Raw genomic sequence first — 20,103 nt, 5'->3', positions numbered from 1 at the left:
TAGTTTTATATTTCTGTGGTTAACACTGGTGGTTTTTTGATATCTACGTACTGATTGCAAACACCCCTCGTTACACGGACGCAGATCTGATTTATATCGCAGACTCCACGGCGACGATGCTGCAGGTCCTCAGCTCCTGCACCAACACATGTATTTACTCAGAGCAAGCTCAGAGAGGAGCTGAAGAACGCGGTGCAATATCCACTGAAACTGTTAACCAAATTCCTTAAATCATAGAGCGACTTGCTGATTTCTGCAGGTGTTTTCTCAAACACCATGTTTCCTTCATAATCTATCCACTTGCCGATACGGTCTGCAGAACCACGGGTAACAACTGAGCGCTGGGAAATACGCATGCATTTTGTCATGATATATTTCACTCGCTGTTTACCCCGTACGGGTGAAATGTGTCCTTCATCAAATACGTAATATGTAGCGGTCACCTCAGCTGTAATTCACCCCGATGGAGGGTCTATAGTCAGTCCCGCCGGTTTTATTTTAATAATCTCCATTACATCTGACAGCGTTTTACTCCGGGTTGGTCCAGTTAGGAAAAATCCTCTCCCTTTCTCCATTCTCTCCGTTGTTTCTGATTCATTCTTTTTAGTGATACTCACGGTGCTTTACTCCCAATATTTTTCACGTTGTCCTCGCTTACTCCTTCCCCCACGTCCAGTTCTGAACAAAATTTAATCTCATTGCAGATCAGTGAGTTTCATCGTGAGGGAAGATGATCGGGCTGAAACAGAGCGTGTAATTTTTTCTTTTATTTTAACTCCATCTCCATCTCCGACCTGCTCCCTCGTTGTCCCTGCATATCTCCCACGCCTTTATCTCTGTTCACATCCCAAGGCCTCGTGACAATCTGTTTCTTTCCTTCGCCATCTATTCTCTGTTTCTCTCTGACCACACGTCCGGTCCCCTACAGAACAAAATAAGTCTCATTCAGGAATATATATTGATATTGATGATAAATGCTCGCTGAAACTTAATGAACTTCCAGAGCAACAGGAAAAAGTTATTTGTTTTGTTTCTCTCTCGAACGAACTGAGCTCTATCTGGAAGGTTTACCGATGATTGAAAAATAAAAGAATGATACTGGAAATCCGAATTAAAATTGCTTTAAATTATGTTGCACCGCTTTCTAACGGAACATTACTCACTCTGTTGCATTTCCAGTTCCGTCTCACTGCTGTCTGTCCTGCAACCGATCAGCGGTACACAACACTGGTGATTCTCCTCGGCCGGGGTTGACAGAAGTAAGAGTTGACACGAACGCACAATAGATTTATGCACCTCGCGCCAGTTACTACTAACTCGACGCTTTATTATAAATAATGTTTCTAGTGATACTTAAGGATTACACTTAAGGTGCAATGTAAATACATCAGAGGTCTGCATGTCAGGATAAGCTGTCGTTGGTTAACATCTTAGTCCAGGTTTATTTTCAATTCCGTGTATGGCAGCGCCGAGTTGTTCTGCAAGTCTATTCCATCATGCGTCAGGGAAACGGGAAATAACGTCACTTATATTGTCTCCTGCTGTTTGCCTGCACCTGGTTCCCTCTCCAAAATCAACATGCTGACGGACTAGCCCACAACGGCAGCCGAGCTTGTCCCTTTACCCACGTGCCCATGCTAACGTTATTATCGTTTTCACCTCTATTCCTCTGCAAAATTGAAACGCGCTTTGTACTGCAGGCTCAGTGGGTTCCACAGACCACATTTCAGAACATCCGAACACTTCCAGTCAAGGGCTTATAAATTTCACAAATTTGTCCCATAGCCCGACCTTCAGACGGGATCTATAGTCCAATTACCGTGGTGATGCCAATCATATATATATATATATATATATATATATATATATATATATATATTTGTATATGATGCAACAGGATCGACTTCTGAATTCGCTTCTCTTTATTTCTCCCCATTTCCTGTTCTAATGCGCAAATTAAAGTCATGTACCTTTTTGAGACCCCTCGATGGTTCAGAAGCGGCCCTAAAAATGGCCTCATCTTTCCTTGGATAGTTCTTTGACTTGCCATTTGTCACCCTCCTGCCCCTCTGCTTCGTTTGCCTGAGCGTTATCAGGCGGGCTCGGGATGTTTGATTTTGTTGTATAGCTTCTGCTAACATTAAAACTTTGTCCAGACCTGATTCGGGCCTGAGCTCAGGCTGTCTAGGTGAGGATATAAACATTGAGAGGCCTCCCCTTTCTTTTGTTTGGAGATCGTTTGGTCAGTCAGTCTAGTTTTGTTGTTGTTGTTGTTCCGGAGGTTGGTGTCACTTATACCTCCAGCACTTATTCAACTGAAGTCAAGTTTCCTGTCGTTTAACTACACACATGCACACCGACAAACGAGACAACGTTTCTTCGACCCAGAGTGTAGGGTACAGCAGCACACACAACAGACAAACACTTATGAAAGCAAGGACAACATCCTCTGGTGAACTACGCACAAACAAAGTGCATAAATCAAAACACATTACTGTTTTATAAAATCATAATCCCACGTAGGATCTCCGTCTCCACTCCCAGTTTCTTGTTTAAATTATTTGATTTTCTTTAACTAACAAGACCCCAATAGGACCACCGTCCTTATGTCCAACCACACAAGCCACTAGTAAAAGGAATCACATATCTAGTACAGTATATCCACTTTCCAACCAGACCCTATCAGGAGGGAGATTAGCGGCACCAGCGGAACTTCCAGGGATTTTGTAACTCGTTCAACCTCCGGGTGCTTCTTTCTCGTTTTCTTCTTTACCTTCACAGAGAAGACTCTCCCCGCATTCCTGATCAACGTCACTGTTGCTACTTCCCATCCTTCTTCAATCTACTGACCTGGTCCTGCAAAGGAAAGGCAGTCAGTCGCAAGCAGAGGCACGAACGAAATTTCGTTCTGTTCACCTCTTGCAGTCTGATTTTTATCTATTGGTTTTGTTTACTTATCGGACAACATCTCGGGTGCGACTAGGATCCGGATCCGGACTTCCTTATTTCACACAATACTTCACGTAATACTGCTGTCTTTCCTACTTGGTTCCGCCGATCCCATCCTTTCTGCCCGGAGATGGGCCAGGATCAAGAGGCACAAAGCTGTTCACCCAACGGGTGGCAAACTCGAATGTGCCTCTGAGACATAGTTACTCCATCGTTTCAATCCCGTTTTGTCGGGATCCTGCTGGACTACAGCAATTTGTCAGAGATATCTCAAAGTGAAGTGCCGTACCAGACTATAATTGGCGCAACTTGTATATCATGCAGTGTCCACGTGTGGAACTCTGATGTACAAGTAAAAGGCTTGCCTTTAGATCCATTAGCAGGGAAGCATGCGAAACCGTAGAACAATCGAATGAGGTCATAATGTTGTTTTCTTGATTTGTGGGTCATCCGTTTACACCCATCTGACTTGTGCAGCCGGGTTATCGTTCCAAGGAGTGTTGGTGAGAAGACGATATTCTCAAGTGGAAAGCGCAGAGGTCTGCAATTTCACAAAACTAAAGCAACATACAGCACTGGAAACGTTATATTCGGAAATGTCGTCCACAAGGAGGGAGGTTGGAGATCAGAGAGAGACAGGGAGGTGGCGAAGAAGGTTCCGAGGGAGGGAGAACGCCGATGCGGTTTGGCAGGAGTCGGGTCAAGGGAAGGAGTCACCCAGGCAGGTTGGATGTTTCGGCAGCACTTTACAATGGTGGCACTGCAGTCCCAGAATGCTGTGCGTGACGGAAAGCCCTCTGGACCCTCACGGTACATTTTTCATGGTTTTGACTCACTCTTCCCTACACACCCTCATCCAAGATTTACCGCGTCCGCGCAGTCTTTCTCTCTCACGTCTCTCTGCCCAGGTCCGGTCTCTTTCTCTACCCCATCCGTCTCGGTCTCCTCCAGCTTCCGATCTTTTCAGTCATTCAAAATCTTTCTCATCACCCTGCCTCTATCGCTACACATTGTCTCTCTCTCCTGCCTCTATTATCCACTGTCCCCTCCAGTCACTCTATCTCTCTCCACATTGCTCTCTCGTACCTCACTCCAAGGTTCTTTCTATCTCCATTCTTTCTAACCCCAAATCTCCCTCCCTCCACACTCGCTTTCTACCCAGTCTCTCTCTCTCCGTCTCCCTCTCCCCCTCTATCACTCTCTCTACCTACGTATTTCTATCTCTCTCTCCCCCTCTCCCCACCCATCTTTCACCCCAATCTCGCCTTCCCGCACACTCTTTCTTCTACCCCAGTCACGCTCACGTTCTATATCTGTATTAATTTAGATCACGTTTTAGAGATTTGTTTTCACTTTGATATTTTTCGGTTTATCAGTGTTAAAAATAAAATACAAATTAAATCCACTGTGATACAATGCTGCACAATAAAACGAAAACATCCAAGGGGGCGAATACTTTTCATGGGCACTGCATGGGTATTTGAAAGAAAGTTTAAATTCTTAAAATTGTTTATTCGTTGACACAGTGGCGGAAAAAATGAGATGTGGATCTGGTTGGACATGTTGCTGCTGCGAACCAAAAATCGATTCGTTCTGGATTGGTAAGCTCTGGAGCGAGCCTGGGCTCAGCTCTTTCGAGGATGAGAGGTGACTTGATAAACTTATGCGCAATCGTAAGAGGCATGGATAGACTCAACCACTTGTGTCTTTTTCCCAGGATGGAAATGACAAAAAGGAGTGGGAAAATACGGCGGGAGGTTGGTTATAGGTTTTCTATACAAGGACAGGGAGGTGCAGAGAAAGCGCTGCCAAACATCATGATAGAGGCTGATATATTGTGGCAATAAAACAGACATTGGTACATACAGGCTCTCAGTTTGATATATAATTTCTGTACCTCTGCTTTTCACAGTGAACGTGTTGACGATTGTCATACTATCACGGGGAAAGTGCGGACTCTCGAAAACAGTCACCCGCTATCTGATGGCCATGTCAGCGGCTGACCTAGCGGTCGTTTTCCTGGACGTTATATTGATGAAAATTCCGAAGGCTTCTCCTTCCTGTTTTACGTCCGCGTGTGTAGAACCCACGTCTTCTTATTGCAGGCCGCCACAGATTGCTCTGTTTGGTTCACCGTCGCCTTCACCTTTGATCGATTTGTGGCCATTTGATTCCAGGATCTAAACGCTAAGTATTGTACCGGGAGAACGGCGGATGTGATTCTGACCTTTGCGCCTTCACTGAGTTGCTTAAAGTTCTTCACGGTCTATATATATATATATATCCTTCCTTTAACATGCCTTTGCATGCAGAGTTAAGAATTACTTATGTCACTATTTTGGACAGTAATATGTGTTCTTCGTTCTGTCTTTTCAACTGTGAGCCCATTCCTTGTTGTTGTGCTCAATGCTTTCACCATCACGAACCATTTAGTGGTCAGCAGAGCCCAAGGCAGACTCCGGGCTCCAAGTAGTAGTCAAAATTACAGCGACCCCGAAAACCTCCGAAAACCCTTGGTTTTACTGCTGGGTATCTCGGCAGATTTCATCCTATATGGGCATGGTCTGGGGTGATGGCTATCTGGAACAGGATGGTTCATACAGTGGACGTCCCACGTTGTTTGCATATTCCTTCATGTTTCAATGAACTGTGCTGCATGCTGCAACATCTGAGCTCTTAACCTCGTCAGTCAGACTGAGCTCAGTGAACAGCTGAAGGAGATGCTACATTCTCCTCTGTCACTCATTTTGAAAAGGATTCGACACTGATGGTCTATTAAACCAGCGTCCTTCGCTTCTGTTTTCAGGAGGGCAGTCGGAATGTTGTCCATTGATTATCCGTGTCGCTCCAAGTTCGCCCTGGATGGACAGACACAACTCTCTAGTTTCAACACTTCATGTCCCTCACCCTTCCCTAAGGATCCTTACCAACCTCATCCATTTCCTCTACCGCTTTGTTCCGTTCGTTAAGGAGGATTAAACACTCGGTAACCTCTCGGATGCATCACATAGAGTAGACTACAACCACAAACATAATCCCAAATGTTAGCCCCAGAGCCGTACGAGGGTTGCGCCAGACAACAAAGCAAGTATAGAACACACTGAATAACAAAAAATGCTGCTGTTCAAGCACAGTGAAAGTTTCAATGTTATAACGCACCACAACCTATAAACAGACTAATAACATACAACCCGTCAATGGGATAATCACAAATCGGAGCCATGAAACTGACAAATAAATTTGTAGACTTAAAAATCTACTCATGTACCATCAGGCTAATGACCATCTGAAAAATCACGTCGTGAGAGCAATGGCAGCTTGATATTTCTGACAGTAACTCGCTCCACATGCCTGTAGCTGAAAGGATGGAAAATTCCTGGCCGTCAAAGCACCTTATCTGAGTACAGGTTTTCAGAGTCATTCATAACCTCAACATTATGGGTCACACTGTTTTTAACTCAACTTCATTATTGAAAGGCAATGAGGCATCAATGGCTCAAAAACATGGAAATAACACATTTGACTCGCACTCTCCGTCACGATAACTCACAACAAAAGTACTAAAAGCGACACAAACCAACTGCCAGAGGAACTCCGCAGGTCAGGCGGCATCTATGGGAGTGAATATACAGCCGAAGTGCCGGGCCGAGACCCTTCTTCAGGACCGGAAACGAAGTGGTGAGACGCCAGAATAAAAAGGTAACAGAGGATGAGAAGGGAAGCTGGACGGTGATAGGTCAAGCCTGGTGGACGGGAAAACTAAAGGGATGGAGAGGAAGGAACCTGACTGGACTGGAGAATGGACCATAGGAGAAAGGGAAGCTGGAGAGAACCGACGAGGAAGTGATAAGCAGGTGAGAAGAGGTAAAAGGCCAGATTGAGGAATAGAATAAAACGGGGAAGGGTGATCATTCTTTCCACGGGAAGGAGAATCGAAATTCATGCCATCAGGATTGAGGCTACCCAGACAACATAGACTGTAGGTTGTTGCTCCTCCACCCTGCGGGTGGTCTCATCATGGAAGAAGAGAAATCTGCGGAACAGGAACAGGAATAGGAATCGAAGGTTTTGCCTGGGGTAAGATCTGTTTTTGGTCGATGGAGCTGAGCTGCTCGACGAAATGGTCCCCGATGAATGATGGGTCTCGCCAATGTAGAGAAAGCTGCCTTGGGAACATTGGACACACAGACTACCCCAGTGGATTCGTAGGTAGATTGTTGCCTCACCTGGAAGGGCTGTTTGGGGACAAAGACTGGTGCTGAGGTAGGAGGTGGATGGGCATGTAGCACTGTGGCCTCTTGCAGGGATAAGCGCCGGGAGGGAGATGAATAGTGAGGTTCGGAATGGAAACGGAATAACGGAGGAAGTGATCTCTGTGGGAAGTGGAGAGCGGTTGTGTGGCGGTGATGGTGAGGTAAAGATAATTTTTTTTCTACGATCTCTTTGGAAATGGCTGAATTTACAAACTATGATTTTTGGGTGTGAAACGTCATGGCGTGGTAGGTAAGAGCAACTGCATCACTGTTAAGGTGGCGGAAGACCTGGTGAGCGCCTACAGGCTGATCCCACTTTTAAAGCGATGCTACCAACAAAGATATCACTACCTCCCAACCCATCTCTCCGCTTTCTGCAGGGATCACTCCCTCCATAATCCCGTTTCATTCAGCCCTCCACACCTAACACCCTCACGGCACTTATCCCTGCAAGCCCCAAAGTGCTACAACCACACATTCATCTCCTCTCTCACCATTAGTCCAGGCTGAAACGCGTTCCCTCCAGGTAAGGCAACATTTCACCTGTGAATCTGCTGTGGTCGTCTGTTGTGTCTGGTGCCCTTGGTTCGGCCTTCTCTACATTGGTGAGACCAATGATAAATTGGACCTCATTTCGTCGAGTACCATCGCTGCAGCGTGAAAAGCGGCGCTTCCCAGCATCCCAACATTTTAATTCTGATTCCCATTTCCGATCCGACATTTTCAGTCCATTGCTTCCTCTTGTGCCGTGGTGAGGCTTGTCTCAAGACGGGGGAGCGACAACATATTTTCCATCTAGGGAGTCTCCAACCTGGTGTTATGAATGACAATAAAAAAAATTCCTCCCCCTCCCATCTTCTTCTGTTCACCTCTCTGGGGTCATGCCTATTTTCACCTGCCTATCACTTCCTAACTGCTTCTGTTTTTCCTGTACTCCACTGTCCTCTCTTAACAGATTCCTTCCGCTCTAGCCCTTCGCCTTTCACCTGGTTTCCTCTATCACCTTTCCCCTCCTCATGCCATTTTATTCTGGCGTCTCCCCCCTTACTCTCCAGACCTGAAAAAGGTCTCAGCCCGATACGTCAACTGTTTATCCATTTCCATAAATGCTGCCCACTCTGCTGACTTCCTCCAGCGTTGTGTGTGTGTGTGTGTGTGTGTGTGTGTGTGTGTGTGTGTGTGTGTCTGCCTGTCGCATCTGGTTTCCAGCATCTGCTGAATTAGTTATATTTAAAATATATATTTGAAAATTTGAAATGGATGGGAGATGCACGGATGAATGAATCATTCAGAAATAATTCACACCGTAAGTGTTTTCAGAGATTCCGTTGTCGGAGAAAATGTGGAGGGAAGCAAATCAACTCTAATCAGAATTTCTAATTCACCCCAAAAATAAACACAAACAAGTATCACGTCTGATTTTTTGCTCCTAATAGGGGTGGATTTTATACGAACGAGAAACACACTGTAATAACACATCATCTCACGACTGGTGGTGCACCTCAAAATAACACAGAAGTTGTCACACTTTACCAATTCAGACCATTTCAGCTTCAGAAATGTTGATAAAATATCATTAAATGTATAGAAAGTTATAATCACTGTCTCAAACAGCAGGAGCATCAGATCCGAATGCAAACAGATGGAGACAAGATCAAAGGCCTACAGCACCACAGGCCGATAAAGCGTCTGTGATTATAAAACATTTTAGTCGGGCTTTGACCAGGACAGTAATAAAACCTCACCGAACCGGAAACAAAAATGTGTTATGTTGAATTGCCAACACATTTGAATCTTTCTCATTCATCTCCGTGCCGCTAAGAACTTGGATCAGATTCCCACATGGTGGGTGGTTCTCTTCCTGCCACTGTTGAGAGTACCGCTGCACTCAATGCGAATGGCCCATTCAGAAAGCAAATCATTTCTGGAGTGATACCTGGAATACAAGGCAGTGTTTTCCACAATTAGAAATTTCAGCCAATTTTCCAGCTGGAGTGTAGGGAAATATTTTGCAACAATAACAGTGAATGATGAGCAAATCAGCATTAGTTTCGCATGTAGAGGTTATCATTCGAGGGAAAAATTAATTGCTAACTCTCTCCACTTCTGATCTCTCTGTGAGAATTGGTATGCGTTTCTTCGTCTTACCCTTCCTCAGGTTCACAATCAGCTCTTGCGTCTTACTGATGTAGAGTGCTAGGTTTTGACTGTGACACCACTCCACTAGTTGGCATATCTCACTCCTGTACGCCCTCGCATCACCATCTGAGATTCTACCAACAATGGTTGTATCGTCAGAAAATCAGTAGATGTTATTTGAGCTATGCCTAGACACAGTTATGTGCATATGGAGAATAGTGCAGTGGGCTAAACGCACACCCCTGAGGAGTGCCAGTGTTGATCGTCAGCGAGGAGATATTATCACCAATCCACACAGATTATGGTCTTCCGGTTAGGAAGAGGGCACAGCATCAGGATAGAGGGGAGTCCATTCAAAACAGTGATGCAGAGAAATTTCTTTAGCCAGAGGGTGGTAAATCGGTGGAATTTGTTGCCTCATGCAGCTGCAGAGGCCACGTCGTTTGGTATATTTAAGGCAGAGATTGTTAGATTCTTGATTTGACATGGCATCAAAGATTACTGGGAGATGGCTGGGAACTGGGGTTGAAGAGGAGACAAAAAAAGATCAGCCACAATTGAAATGGCCGAGCAGACTCGATCGGACAGTGGACCCAATTCTGCTGCTATTCTTTTGGTCTTATGATGGTATTATACATAATTATGATACGAAGTACAGAGCAGCAAACGTAAATGAGAGGCCACCTCAGAAAAATGAATTATCACTCTGGGGAAGAACGTTAACCAGTGTAATCAGTATGTCCCTCATGGAAGCCATTCCAGTGATCTGAGCAGACAAGGTGTTGACAAAGAAACATCGAGTACCCCACTCAGAGTTAGAGACCACTACCCAGAAACCGAGGGAATTACAGGAAAAGCTGGTTAACACAAAAATATCAACAATACATAAAGTACAAACAAGGTAGTAAGTGCAGAAAATGCCAAGAGAATCCAGACACAATCCAACACATTCCAGGATCCTGCAGCAGTTTAACTCAATCTTGGCAAATAACATTCAACAAAATCTTGCTTTAAGATTCTCCATCACTTCATAAAGGCACCATAAATTCAAGCCTGATCCAGTTTTAGAGTCAAAATTTTACAAATTATACGATAATCAATACATTATTTCAGATAGGACAGTCCATAATAACCACCCGGATAAAATATTACAGGATAAACAAGCAGGAACAGCTCCTTCAATCGATAAAACCATTCCCAACATACACATGTTCCTCAACCAGTGGAGCACCTCACCACAGGTATTGCTTGTGTCATGAGTCAGACAAACAGAAGATTTTCTCTGTCAATCAGCTTCCAAATGTTTCCACTCTGTAGTAGCCACGTCCCGCTGCTGATTCCCTTCTCCTCATCATACGTTCTTACACCGACCATCGTCCAGAGCCCCAAACTATGCCCTGTGCAGACCCACCTCTGGTTTCTAACTCTGCTGCGTTGCACATCCAACTGACGGTTTCCCATTCTGTTTTCAGTCTTTAGAGGACAGTGTGTTTTCAAATAACCCTTTAGAAGCAGGGAAAATGACCCATAATGTGGAAATGAGCTGTGAATAAGGAGATTAACTACCAATGACATTCTCCTTCAGCCCTCTAATCTCTGGGCTGATGGAGAATGTCATTGGTAGTTAATCTCAGACAGAACTGCAGTCAACTCGACTTCTCCAGTCTGCAGGAAATTCGAGGGAAACCTCTTCACCCACAGAGTGGTGACTGTTTGGATCCGATCACCACAGGGAGATCGAGAGATGAACAACAGGGGAGGATTTAAAAGGACCGTCATGAAACTGAATCATTGGCAGGATCAGCTGGCCTGAGTTGATGCTCTACTGTACACTAGGTGTGTTATAAATTCACTAAGTACCAATGACAAAGTTCAAAATAGAACTAATTTATTTGTCTCAGATCCAGTCCCATTAAAGGTGAATGTACAGCAGAAGAAACTCCTCCCATGCCCAGTGACCAGGGTGCAGAACTGGGTGTGGTGAGCAGCAGCAATAATTGCAGAGTTCAGCACCGACAGTCACTCTCAAAATTGCATTCAGCAATGGTGATGGACAAATATCCAGCAAGCAGGTTATTGAAATTTTCTCCCAGTGTGAACCCGGTAGTGTGTCACAAGGTTAGATAACTGAGTGAATCCCTTCCCACATTTACTACAGGTGAACGGCCTCTCCCCAGTGTGAACTCTCTGGTGACTCTGTAGGTGGGATGACTGAGTGAATGTCTTCCCACAGTCTGAGCAGGTGAATGGCCTCTCACCAGTGTGAACTCGTTGGTGACTTTGTAGGTCAAATGACTGACTGAATGTCTTCCCACAGACTGAGCAGGTGAACGGCCTCTCCCCAGTGTGAACTGATTGGTGTCTCCGTAGGCCAGATAATAAAGTGAATCCTATCCCACAGACTGGGCAAGTGATCGGCTTCTCCCCGGTGTGAAATCGCTGGTGTCTATGAAGGTCGGATGATCCATGGAATCCCTTCCCACAGTCAGAACAGGTGAACGGTCTCTCCCCCGTGTGAACTCGCTGGTGTACCTGCAGATCAAATGACCGAGTAAATCTCTTCCCACAGTCTGAGCAGGTGAACGGTCTCTCTCCTGTGTGAACTCGCAGGTGTATCACTAGTCCAGATGACTGAGTGAACCCCTTCCCACAGTCAGAACAGGTGAACGGTCTCTCCCCCATGTGAACTCGCTGGTGTACCTGCAGATCAAATGACCGAGTAAATCTCTTCCCACAGTCTGAGCAGGTGAACGGTCTCTCTCCTGTGTGAACTCGCAGGTGTATCACTAGTCCAGATGACTGAGTGAATCCCTTCCCACAGTCTGAGCAGGTGAACAGCCTCTTCCCAGTGTGAACTCGCTGGTGAGTCATTAGGTCAGATGATCGAGTTAATCCTTCCCCACAAATTCAGCAGATGACCAGCCTCTGGCCAGTGTGAACTGACTGGTGTGTCCACAGGTGGGAAGACCGACTGAATCCCTTCTCACACACAGAACAGGTGAAATAGCCTTGTCCTAGTGTGAACTTGCTGATGTACCTTCAGTTGAAACGACCGAGTGAATCCATTCCCACTGTCTGAGCAGGTGAACGTCCTCTCCCGTGTAAAATGACGTGCATGCCAGTCGGTCAGATGACAGAGTGAATCCCTGCCCACAATCTGAGCAGCAAAGCTGGTTGAATGAATCCCTTGCTCCACTTCTTAAATATCTGGACAGAGACAGCAAAACTGGTGTGTTGTGTTTGAGATTCCCGTAGACGAATTCCTTCAAGTTTCTAACCTGTAAAAAGATTTACAAAATCCATCAATGGATGAAAGACAACATTACAGATGAGATCACTTCAGTTGCTCACGTGTGATCTGTTACAGTGAGGTTCAACCCAAGTTGGAGAAAGAAATCATCTTCTGATTGGGCACAGTGCTGGTATCTGGAATGACCATCAAATTCCCTGATGCTCTTCCTGTCTCTGTAAGAACGGGGCATTTCTGCCATCTCCAATATGTGACCTGTCTCAGTTGACTCTCTCCACTGGTATTATTCCCTGCTCCCACTGAGCTGTATGGGTGCCTGGCCCCACAGTAACTGAAATACTCTCACGCAAATAGCCTTTGTTGACGTACAGCTGGGATTTTCTTTTATGTACTGTTAATTTAAAATGCCACAGTTTTAACACCATGTAAGTATCTCCTACTCAGATGTTTGGCTGGTCTGCACAGCTGTTAAAGGAATTCGAGTGAATGTTATTATTATTTAAGGTTCTTGTCATAGACATGGAAAAGTACAACACAGAAACAGGCCCTTTGGCCCATCTAGTTTGTGTTGAACTATTTAAACTGTCTACTCCCGTACACCAACCATCCAGGTACCTACACAAACCTCTTAGATGTTGAAAATGAGCTTGCATGCACCTATTGGGCTGTCTGTTCATTCCTCACCTGGATGACAGTGTACGTGAAGAAGTTTCCCCTCATGTCCCCCTTAATCTTTCACCTTTCACCCTTAACCCATGGCCTCTGGTTTTAGTCCCACCCCATCTCAGTGGTAAAAGCCAGCTTGCATTTACCCTGTCTTTTACCCTCATAATTGTGGTATACCACCATCAAATCTCCCCTTAATCTTCTACCTTCCAATGAATAAAGTACTGACCTATTCAATCTCTCCTTATAACCCAAGTCCTCCAGACCTGGCAACATCCTTTGTGAATTTTCTCTGAACTCCTTCAACCTCTTTTACATCTTTCCTGTAGATTGGAGACCAAAACTGCACACAATACTCCAAATTAGGTCTCACCGATGTCTTGTACAAAGCTAACATGACATCCATCTGCTGTACTCAGTACTTTGGTTTATGAAGGCCAATGTGACAAAAATCTTTCATTCCGTCCCTATCGAACTTTGACACCACTTTCAGTGAGATATAGACCTGTATTCCCAGCTCCCTTTCTTCTACAACACTCCTCAGTGCCCAACCAGTCACTGTGTAAGACCTACACTGGTAGGTCCTAACAAAGTGCAACACCTCACACTTGTCTCCAGTAAATTCCATTTTCCATTTCTCAAACCATCTTTCCACCTGGTCCAGTTTGCACTGCAAGCCATGGTAGTCTTCCTCGCAGTCCGCTGAATCGCCAGTCTTGGTTTCATCCACAAATTTGCTGATCCAGTTAAACACACTATCATCCAGACTACTGACATAGATGACAAACAACAACAGATCAACAACAGATCAGACACACCACTAGTCACAGGCCTCCAGTCAGAGAGGCAACCATCTGCTACCACACTCTGGCTTCTCCCAAAGACAGTGTCTCATCCAATTTACTATCTCATCTTGAATGCTGAATGTCTGAAACTTCTTGACCAACCTCCAATGTGAGACTTTGTCAAGTGCCTTGCTGAAGTCCATGTAGACAACATCCAGTGCCTTGCCTTCATCCACTTTCCTGATAACTTCCTCAAGAAACTCTATTATTGGTTAGACATGACCTACCATGCACAAAGACATGCTCTCTATCCTTAATCAGTCCACATCTATCCAAATACTTATGTATCTGGTTCTTGCACATACGTTCTAATAACTTTCCCCCTACTGATGTCAAGCTCACCAACATACAATTTCTTAGTTTATTTTCAGAGCCTTTCTTGAACAGTGGTATAATACTGGCTGTCCTCCAATTCTCCAGTGCCTCACCGGTTACTCAGGACGATTTAAATATCTGTGCTTGGGCCCCAACAATTTCTGCACTTATCTTCCGCAGATTCCCGGGGAACAACTTGTCAGGCCCTGGGGATTTACCCATGGTAATTTGCCTTAGGACAGCAAACACCTCCACCTCTGTAAACTGTACAGGGTCCATGAAGTTGATGCTGCTTTGCCTCACTTCTACAGACAGTGTGTCCATCTTCTGAGTAAATACGAATGCAGAAAAAATCTCCCCCATCTATTTTGTCTCCTCATGTGGATTACCATTCAGATCCTGCAGAGGATTAATTTTTTTCCTTGCAATCTTTTTGCTCTTAACATATCTGCAGAATCCCTGAGGATTCTCCTTCACCTTGTCTGCTGGGGCAACCTCATGCCTTCTTTCCTCAGTGTTCACTTGAATTTCCTGTATCTCATAAGTAGCCCATTTGTTCCTATCTGCCTGTATGCACCTCCTTTTTATTGATCTGGGAGATGAAAACCAAAGGGGTGATAGAGCTGCATGGTGGGAGGTGGGGCATGGGGGGAGTAAACTAAAGTTGCAGGGGGAATGACAGAACAGATAGTGGAGGGGTTTTGGAGACAGATGTTGTTCAGACCTCAGACAAGGTCAGGAATGAAAAACGTTGAGCATGCTGCAGTGAATATGCTGAACCCTGTATATCTCAATGCAAGGAGCATGATAGGAAAGGTGGATGTGTTCAGGGCATGGATCAACACCTGGAATTATGACACTAGGATCTGGCAACTGTGGACTGGGACAGGCTCCTTTATGGCAAAGGTGTGCTTGGTAAGTGGGAGGCCTTCAACGTGAAATTTTGGAAGTACAAAGCGTGTATGTGCTTCTCAGAATAAAAGATACAGATAGAAACTGTAGGGAACCTTGGATTTCAAGAAATATTGTGACCCTGGTGAAGCACAAAATGGAGTTCTATAACAGGGATAGGCAGGTAGGTTCTTATGGAGGATAAGAAATGCCAGAGAACAAATAAGATATAAATCAGGATGGCTAAAAGAAGGCATGAGGTTGCTGTCACAAAAAAGATGAAGGATAATCCTCAGGGATTCCAGAGATAGATTAAGAGCAAAAGGATTACAAGGCACAAAGTGGGTCCTCTGGAAGACCAGAATGGCAATCCACGTATGGAACCAAAGCAGATGGGGAGATGTTAAATATGTTTTCATCTCTATTTACTCAGGAGATGGACACAGGGTCTATGGGAGTGTGGAAAAGGACATGACATGGTGCTCCCTCGGACCCTACAGGAGGCAAGTGCAGAAATTGTCGGGCCCCTAGCAGAGATAACCAAATCATCCTTAGTGAACGGGGGGTGGGGGGAGGGTGGTTATCAAAGGGTTGTAGGATAGCCAAAGTTATTTCACTGTTCAACATAGAACATTGAAATCCACAGCATATTCCAAACCATTCAGCCCACAATGTTGTGCCAACCATGCAACTTACTCTAGAAACTGCCTAGAGTTTCCCGAGCACAGAGCCCTCTATTTTCTAAGCTCCATGTACCTGTCTAAGAGGCTGTTTAAAGACCCTATTGTATCTGCCTCGACCACCGCTGCTGGCAGTGCATTCCACCCACACACCACTCTCTATGCAAAAACTTACCCCTGACTTTCCCTCGGTATCTATTTCCAAGCGCCTTAAAACTATGTCCCCTCCTGTTAGCCATTTCAGCCCTGGGAAAAGCCTCTGACTATCCACACGATCAATGCCCCTCATCATCTTATGCACCTAAACAAGGCTCTAAGCATAAACAAGGAAACTATACATTGTTTTGAGGATTTGTTGAAAGTATGCAAAATTATGAGGGAACAGATAGGATAAATGCAGCAGGTTTTTTCCACTGAGGTTGGGTAGGATGACAACCAGAGGTCATGGGTAAGTGGGGAAGGTGAAAATTTAATGGGAACATGTGGGAAAGCTCTTCACTGAATCGACTGTGAGAGTGTGGAATGAGATGCCAGCACTGGTGCATGTGAGCTCGATTTCACCATTTAAGTGAAGTTTGGATAGGCAGCTGGATGGTAGGGGTATGGAGTGCTATCATCCCAGTGCAGGTCATTGCATCAGACAGCTTAAATGTTTTCAGCATTGTCTAGATGGACAAATGGTCTGTTTCTGCACTGAACTTCTCCAGGTTTCTATGACAGAGAAGCTGGACAAAATTGATTGGAAGGGGAAACTGGTAGGAATGTCGATGGAGCAGCAATGGCTGGAGTTTCCGGGAACAATTCGGGAGGTGCATGGTAGATACATCCCAGTGAAGCATTAGAATGGCAGGAGGACACAACCATGGCTGAAATGAGAAGCCAAACCCAACATAAAAGCTAAAGAGAGGGTAAATAATAGAGCAAAAAATATTGGGAAGCTGTTACAAATTAACAGGTCTGAACAACATCTGTCTGGTGTCAAGAAAACAACCTCTCCCTCAATGTCATATAAACTAAAGAGCTGGTTGTGGATTACAGAAGGAATGGAGACAGGGTAAATCCCTTTGCTGTTGAGAGGGTGAACGGCTGTACTGAGGAAGAAGGGCCCAAAGGATACTGGGGACCCAATTCACCACAACCACAAACTGTTCCTGCTGCTACCATCCAGGAAACAGTACCACAGCAAAAGGACCAGCAGGCTCCAGGACATCATCTTCCACCAGCCCATCAGACTGATTAATTGATTTCTATGTTATATTGACTGTCCTAAGTGCAAACTATTTATTATGAATTACTACAAATTACACATTGCACATTTACGTAACCAAAAGATTTCTACTCCTCATGTATATGAAGGATGTATGTAATAAATTCAATTCAATTCACCCTTTCCACTATCTGTTCTCTCATTCTGGCTCCCATTCCCCTTACAACTTATTTTAACCACATCAGCCCCCCTCCCCCGACACTAGCTGTAGTAAGCCTTACCACAAAGGTATTAGTCCCCTCTTGTTCTGTTCCCCTAACTAACAAATCCTCTATCAACCCTTTGAATGACCTCTGCCAGGTAATCCACCCCCCCAACCAGATTCTAAAGTGGTCTACCTGTTGTTGTGGGGTTGACCACAAGAGTACTCTGTGAGGGCTGTTTAACCTCATTCCCCTTCCTGACTCTCACCCAGTTTCCTGTGTCCTGCACCTTGGGTGTAACTCACCTCTCTTCATATCATATCTATCACCTCCTCCAACTCCTTGGATGATCCGGAATTCATCCATTTCCAGCTCCAACTCCTTAAGTGCAGGGTTACAAGCTGCATCTGGATGCACATCTTGTAGGTGAGGGCAACAGGGACAATGGAGGTCGCCCCATCTTCCCACCAATGTCCCCTCTAATTTCTAATGACCAGTGTGCACATGAAGCCTGTATTGTGCATTTTTTTAATCCAGTGTCAACATGTGCACAGTGAATTTTATATAGAGAGGTATTCATTTTAACAGATAGCAAATCACTGTCGATAGGAACTTTGATCTCCTCTGGGTCTGATCAAGTTCACCTGCACTCTCACACAACCTATGTAACAGGCCTGTAACGGGTAATGAAGGATTTTCTCACCAGAGCTTTTGCACTTTGTCCATATGTGGTTTTCTTGCTAAATTACACTTCAAAAAGTCACATATCCAAGTATCACTCCACTTTTTCCCACTTGTAAATTCTCCAGCAACTTTTGCATCTCCACAATAGACACAGATAATACCAGTTTCTGTATTGTACATAAATATTTCCCCGAACCCTCCCCTAGGTGAACTCATTGATGGCAATGCCAATGAATCTGAAGGGAAGGGCAGTAGTCTGTCTCATTGGAGACATCTGGCACATTTGAGATGTGAAAGCTAATCGTTGCCCAGGGCAAAAAGCTGTTTGATATAATTACCTTCCCAGAGAGAATGAATCAAAACATGTTCTCACGGGCAGAAAAGTTCAGACCAGGAGGAGGTGGAACAAAGCAACACAGACAAAATACTGGAGGAACTCAGCAGGCCAGGCAGCATCTATGGAAAAGAGTACTAATGCTGAGTTCCGCCGGCAGTTTATGTGTGTTGCTTGGATTTCCAGCATCTGCAGATTTTCTCCTGTTTGGGATTGGAGTTAAAACAAATGTGATTTTCTCAACAGCTGATGTAAAAGATTGTTGTGCCCTATCTCCGAGTTCCCAATCCTTACATTTAGATAGCTGGAGCTCAGCTCTGTCTGAGAGACACATCGGTTCCCATTCCCTCATCAGCCGGAAGCTCCCCGGGGCCCGAATAAGGATCGTGGGGCTGAGAAAGAGGGACGAGAGCAGGATTGTGCCAGGATTGAGGGTCGAGTGACTGGACTCACTGCAATTGTCCCTCAGTCGGTGTTGTAAAGGCTGACCCAGAGAATCGTTCTTACCTGCGCCGAGTTTCCGAGGCCTTTTGTGAACTGCGCATGCGCAACATTCGGGAACATCGGCATCTTTGACGCCTGCGCATTCAATCGGGGCTTCAGCGCAGGCGTCAAAGATGCCGAATTTTTCAAACGCAGCGCTTTCTGGGTAATCAAGGTGCCATTAAAGGTTTCTGCAGGCACCAGTTACGTGTCCATATCAATTTTTTGGTGTATAGAAAACTCAGCAGCTCTTTTAACACAGAAAGCAGCCCCCATAATGAATACAATTAATATCAGCAAACTTTCTGCGCGTTTAATGCCAAAGTAGAATATTCTTAAAAATGCAGATATGAAACACAAGAGATTCTGCTGTTGCTGGAAATGTAGACACATACACATAAAATGCAGGAGGATCTCTGCAATGCATGCAGCAGCTAAGCAGAGGAGTACACAGTCCAGGCATGCTGAAGGGGTTCGGCCTAAATGTTGTCTATTTATTCCTCTCCACATTTGCTTCCTGATCTGTTGATTTCCACCAGTATTTTGCAGAAATAAACCACCTTTTTTTTCGATCAACCAGTTTCCAAATGTTTCTGATCTTTCATTTGTAACCACATCCTGTTGGTCTGATTCCTCATCTTCCTCCTCCTTGTAAACTCCAGGCCCCATCTCTTTCTGGAGCCCCAAAGCCCTGACTCAGGCTGGCAACTCTTTGGTTTCTGACTCTGCTCCATCGAAGATTCACTCCTTACTCTGCTGTCAGACTTTAGAGATGCATTGCAACAGCCCAGCTGTCTGAGGCACAGTCCTTTGAAATTAGTGAAAATCACCCAAAACATTGAAAAGAGCAAGGCTGACAAGTGAATTCAGAGCCAAAGCAAAAGCAAAAGACGGTGTACAAGGAAGCCAGAGCTAATGGGAAGATAGAGGATTGCAGGCTTTTAAAAACTTGCAGAAGAAATCTAAGAAGGTCATTCAGAAGGAACTGATGAATGATGCGAGTAAGCATGGGACTAATATCCAAGAGGATACTAAAAGCTTTTTTAAGTATACAAAATGTAAAAGAGAGTCAAGGGTAGATATAGGACCAATACAGAATGATGCTGGAGATATTGTAATGAGAAATGCAGAGATGGCAGTGGAACTGAATGAGTAGTTTGCATCAGTCTTCACAGTGGAAGATGTCTGTAGTATATCAGACATT

General features: G+C 44.8%; 1 protein-coding gene across 1 annotated transcript; it reads right to left on the bottom strand.

Annotated features, from left to right (window-relative positions):
* Positions 1-8,894: 8,894 nt before the first annotated feature.
* LOC140720993 (uncharacterized) lies at positions 8,895-18,975 on the bottom strand. The gene is made up of 2 exons (XM_073035860.1): positions 18,924-18,975; positions 8,895-12,619 (listed from the first exon to the last, which is right to left on the bottom strand). Exon 2 carries the CDS (start codon positions 12,210-12,212, stop codon positions 11,415-11,417), a length of 798 nt encoding a protein of 265 aa, XP_072891961.1. The 5' UTR covers positions 12,213-12,619; positions 18,924-18,975; the 3' UTR covers positions 8,895-11,414.
* Positions 18,976-20,103: the final 1,128 nt, after the last annotated feature.

The sequence above is a fragment of the Hemitrygon akajei genome, unplaced genomic scaffold (assembly GCF_048418815.1).
Source record: "Hemitrygon akajei unplaced genomic scaffold, sHemAka1.3 Scf000049, whole genome shotgun sequence".
Classification (NCBI taxonomy): domain Eukaryota; kingdom Metazoa; phylum Chordata; class Chondrichthyes; order Myliobatiformes; family Dasyatidae; genus Hemitrygon; species Hemitrygon akajei.
Note: the sequence above shows the minus strand (reverse complement) of the source record. Positions and strands in the feature narration are given on the sequence as shown.

Coding starts and splice junctions, on each gene's coding strand:
- LOC140720993 (XM_073035860.1), bottom strand. CDS start 12,212: ATGACTCACCAGCGAGTTCACACTGGGAAGAGGCTGTTCACCTGCTCA.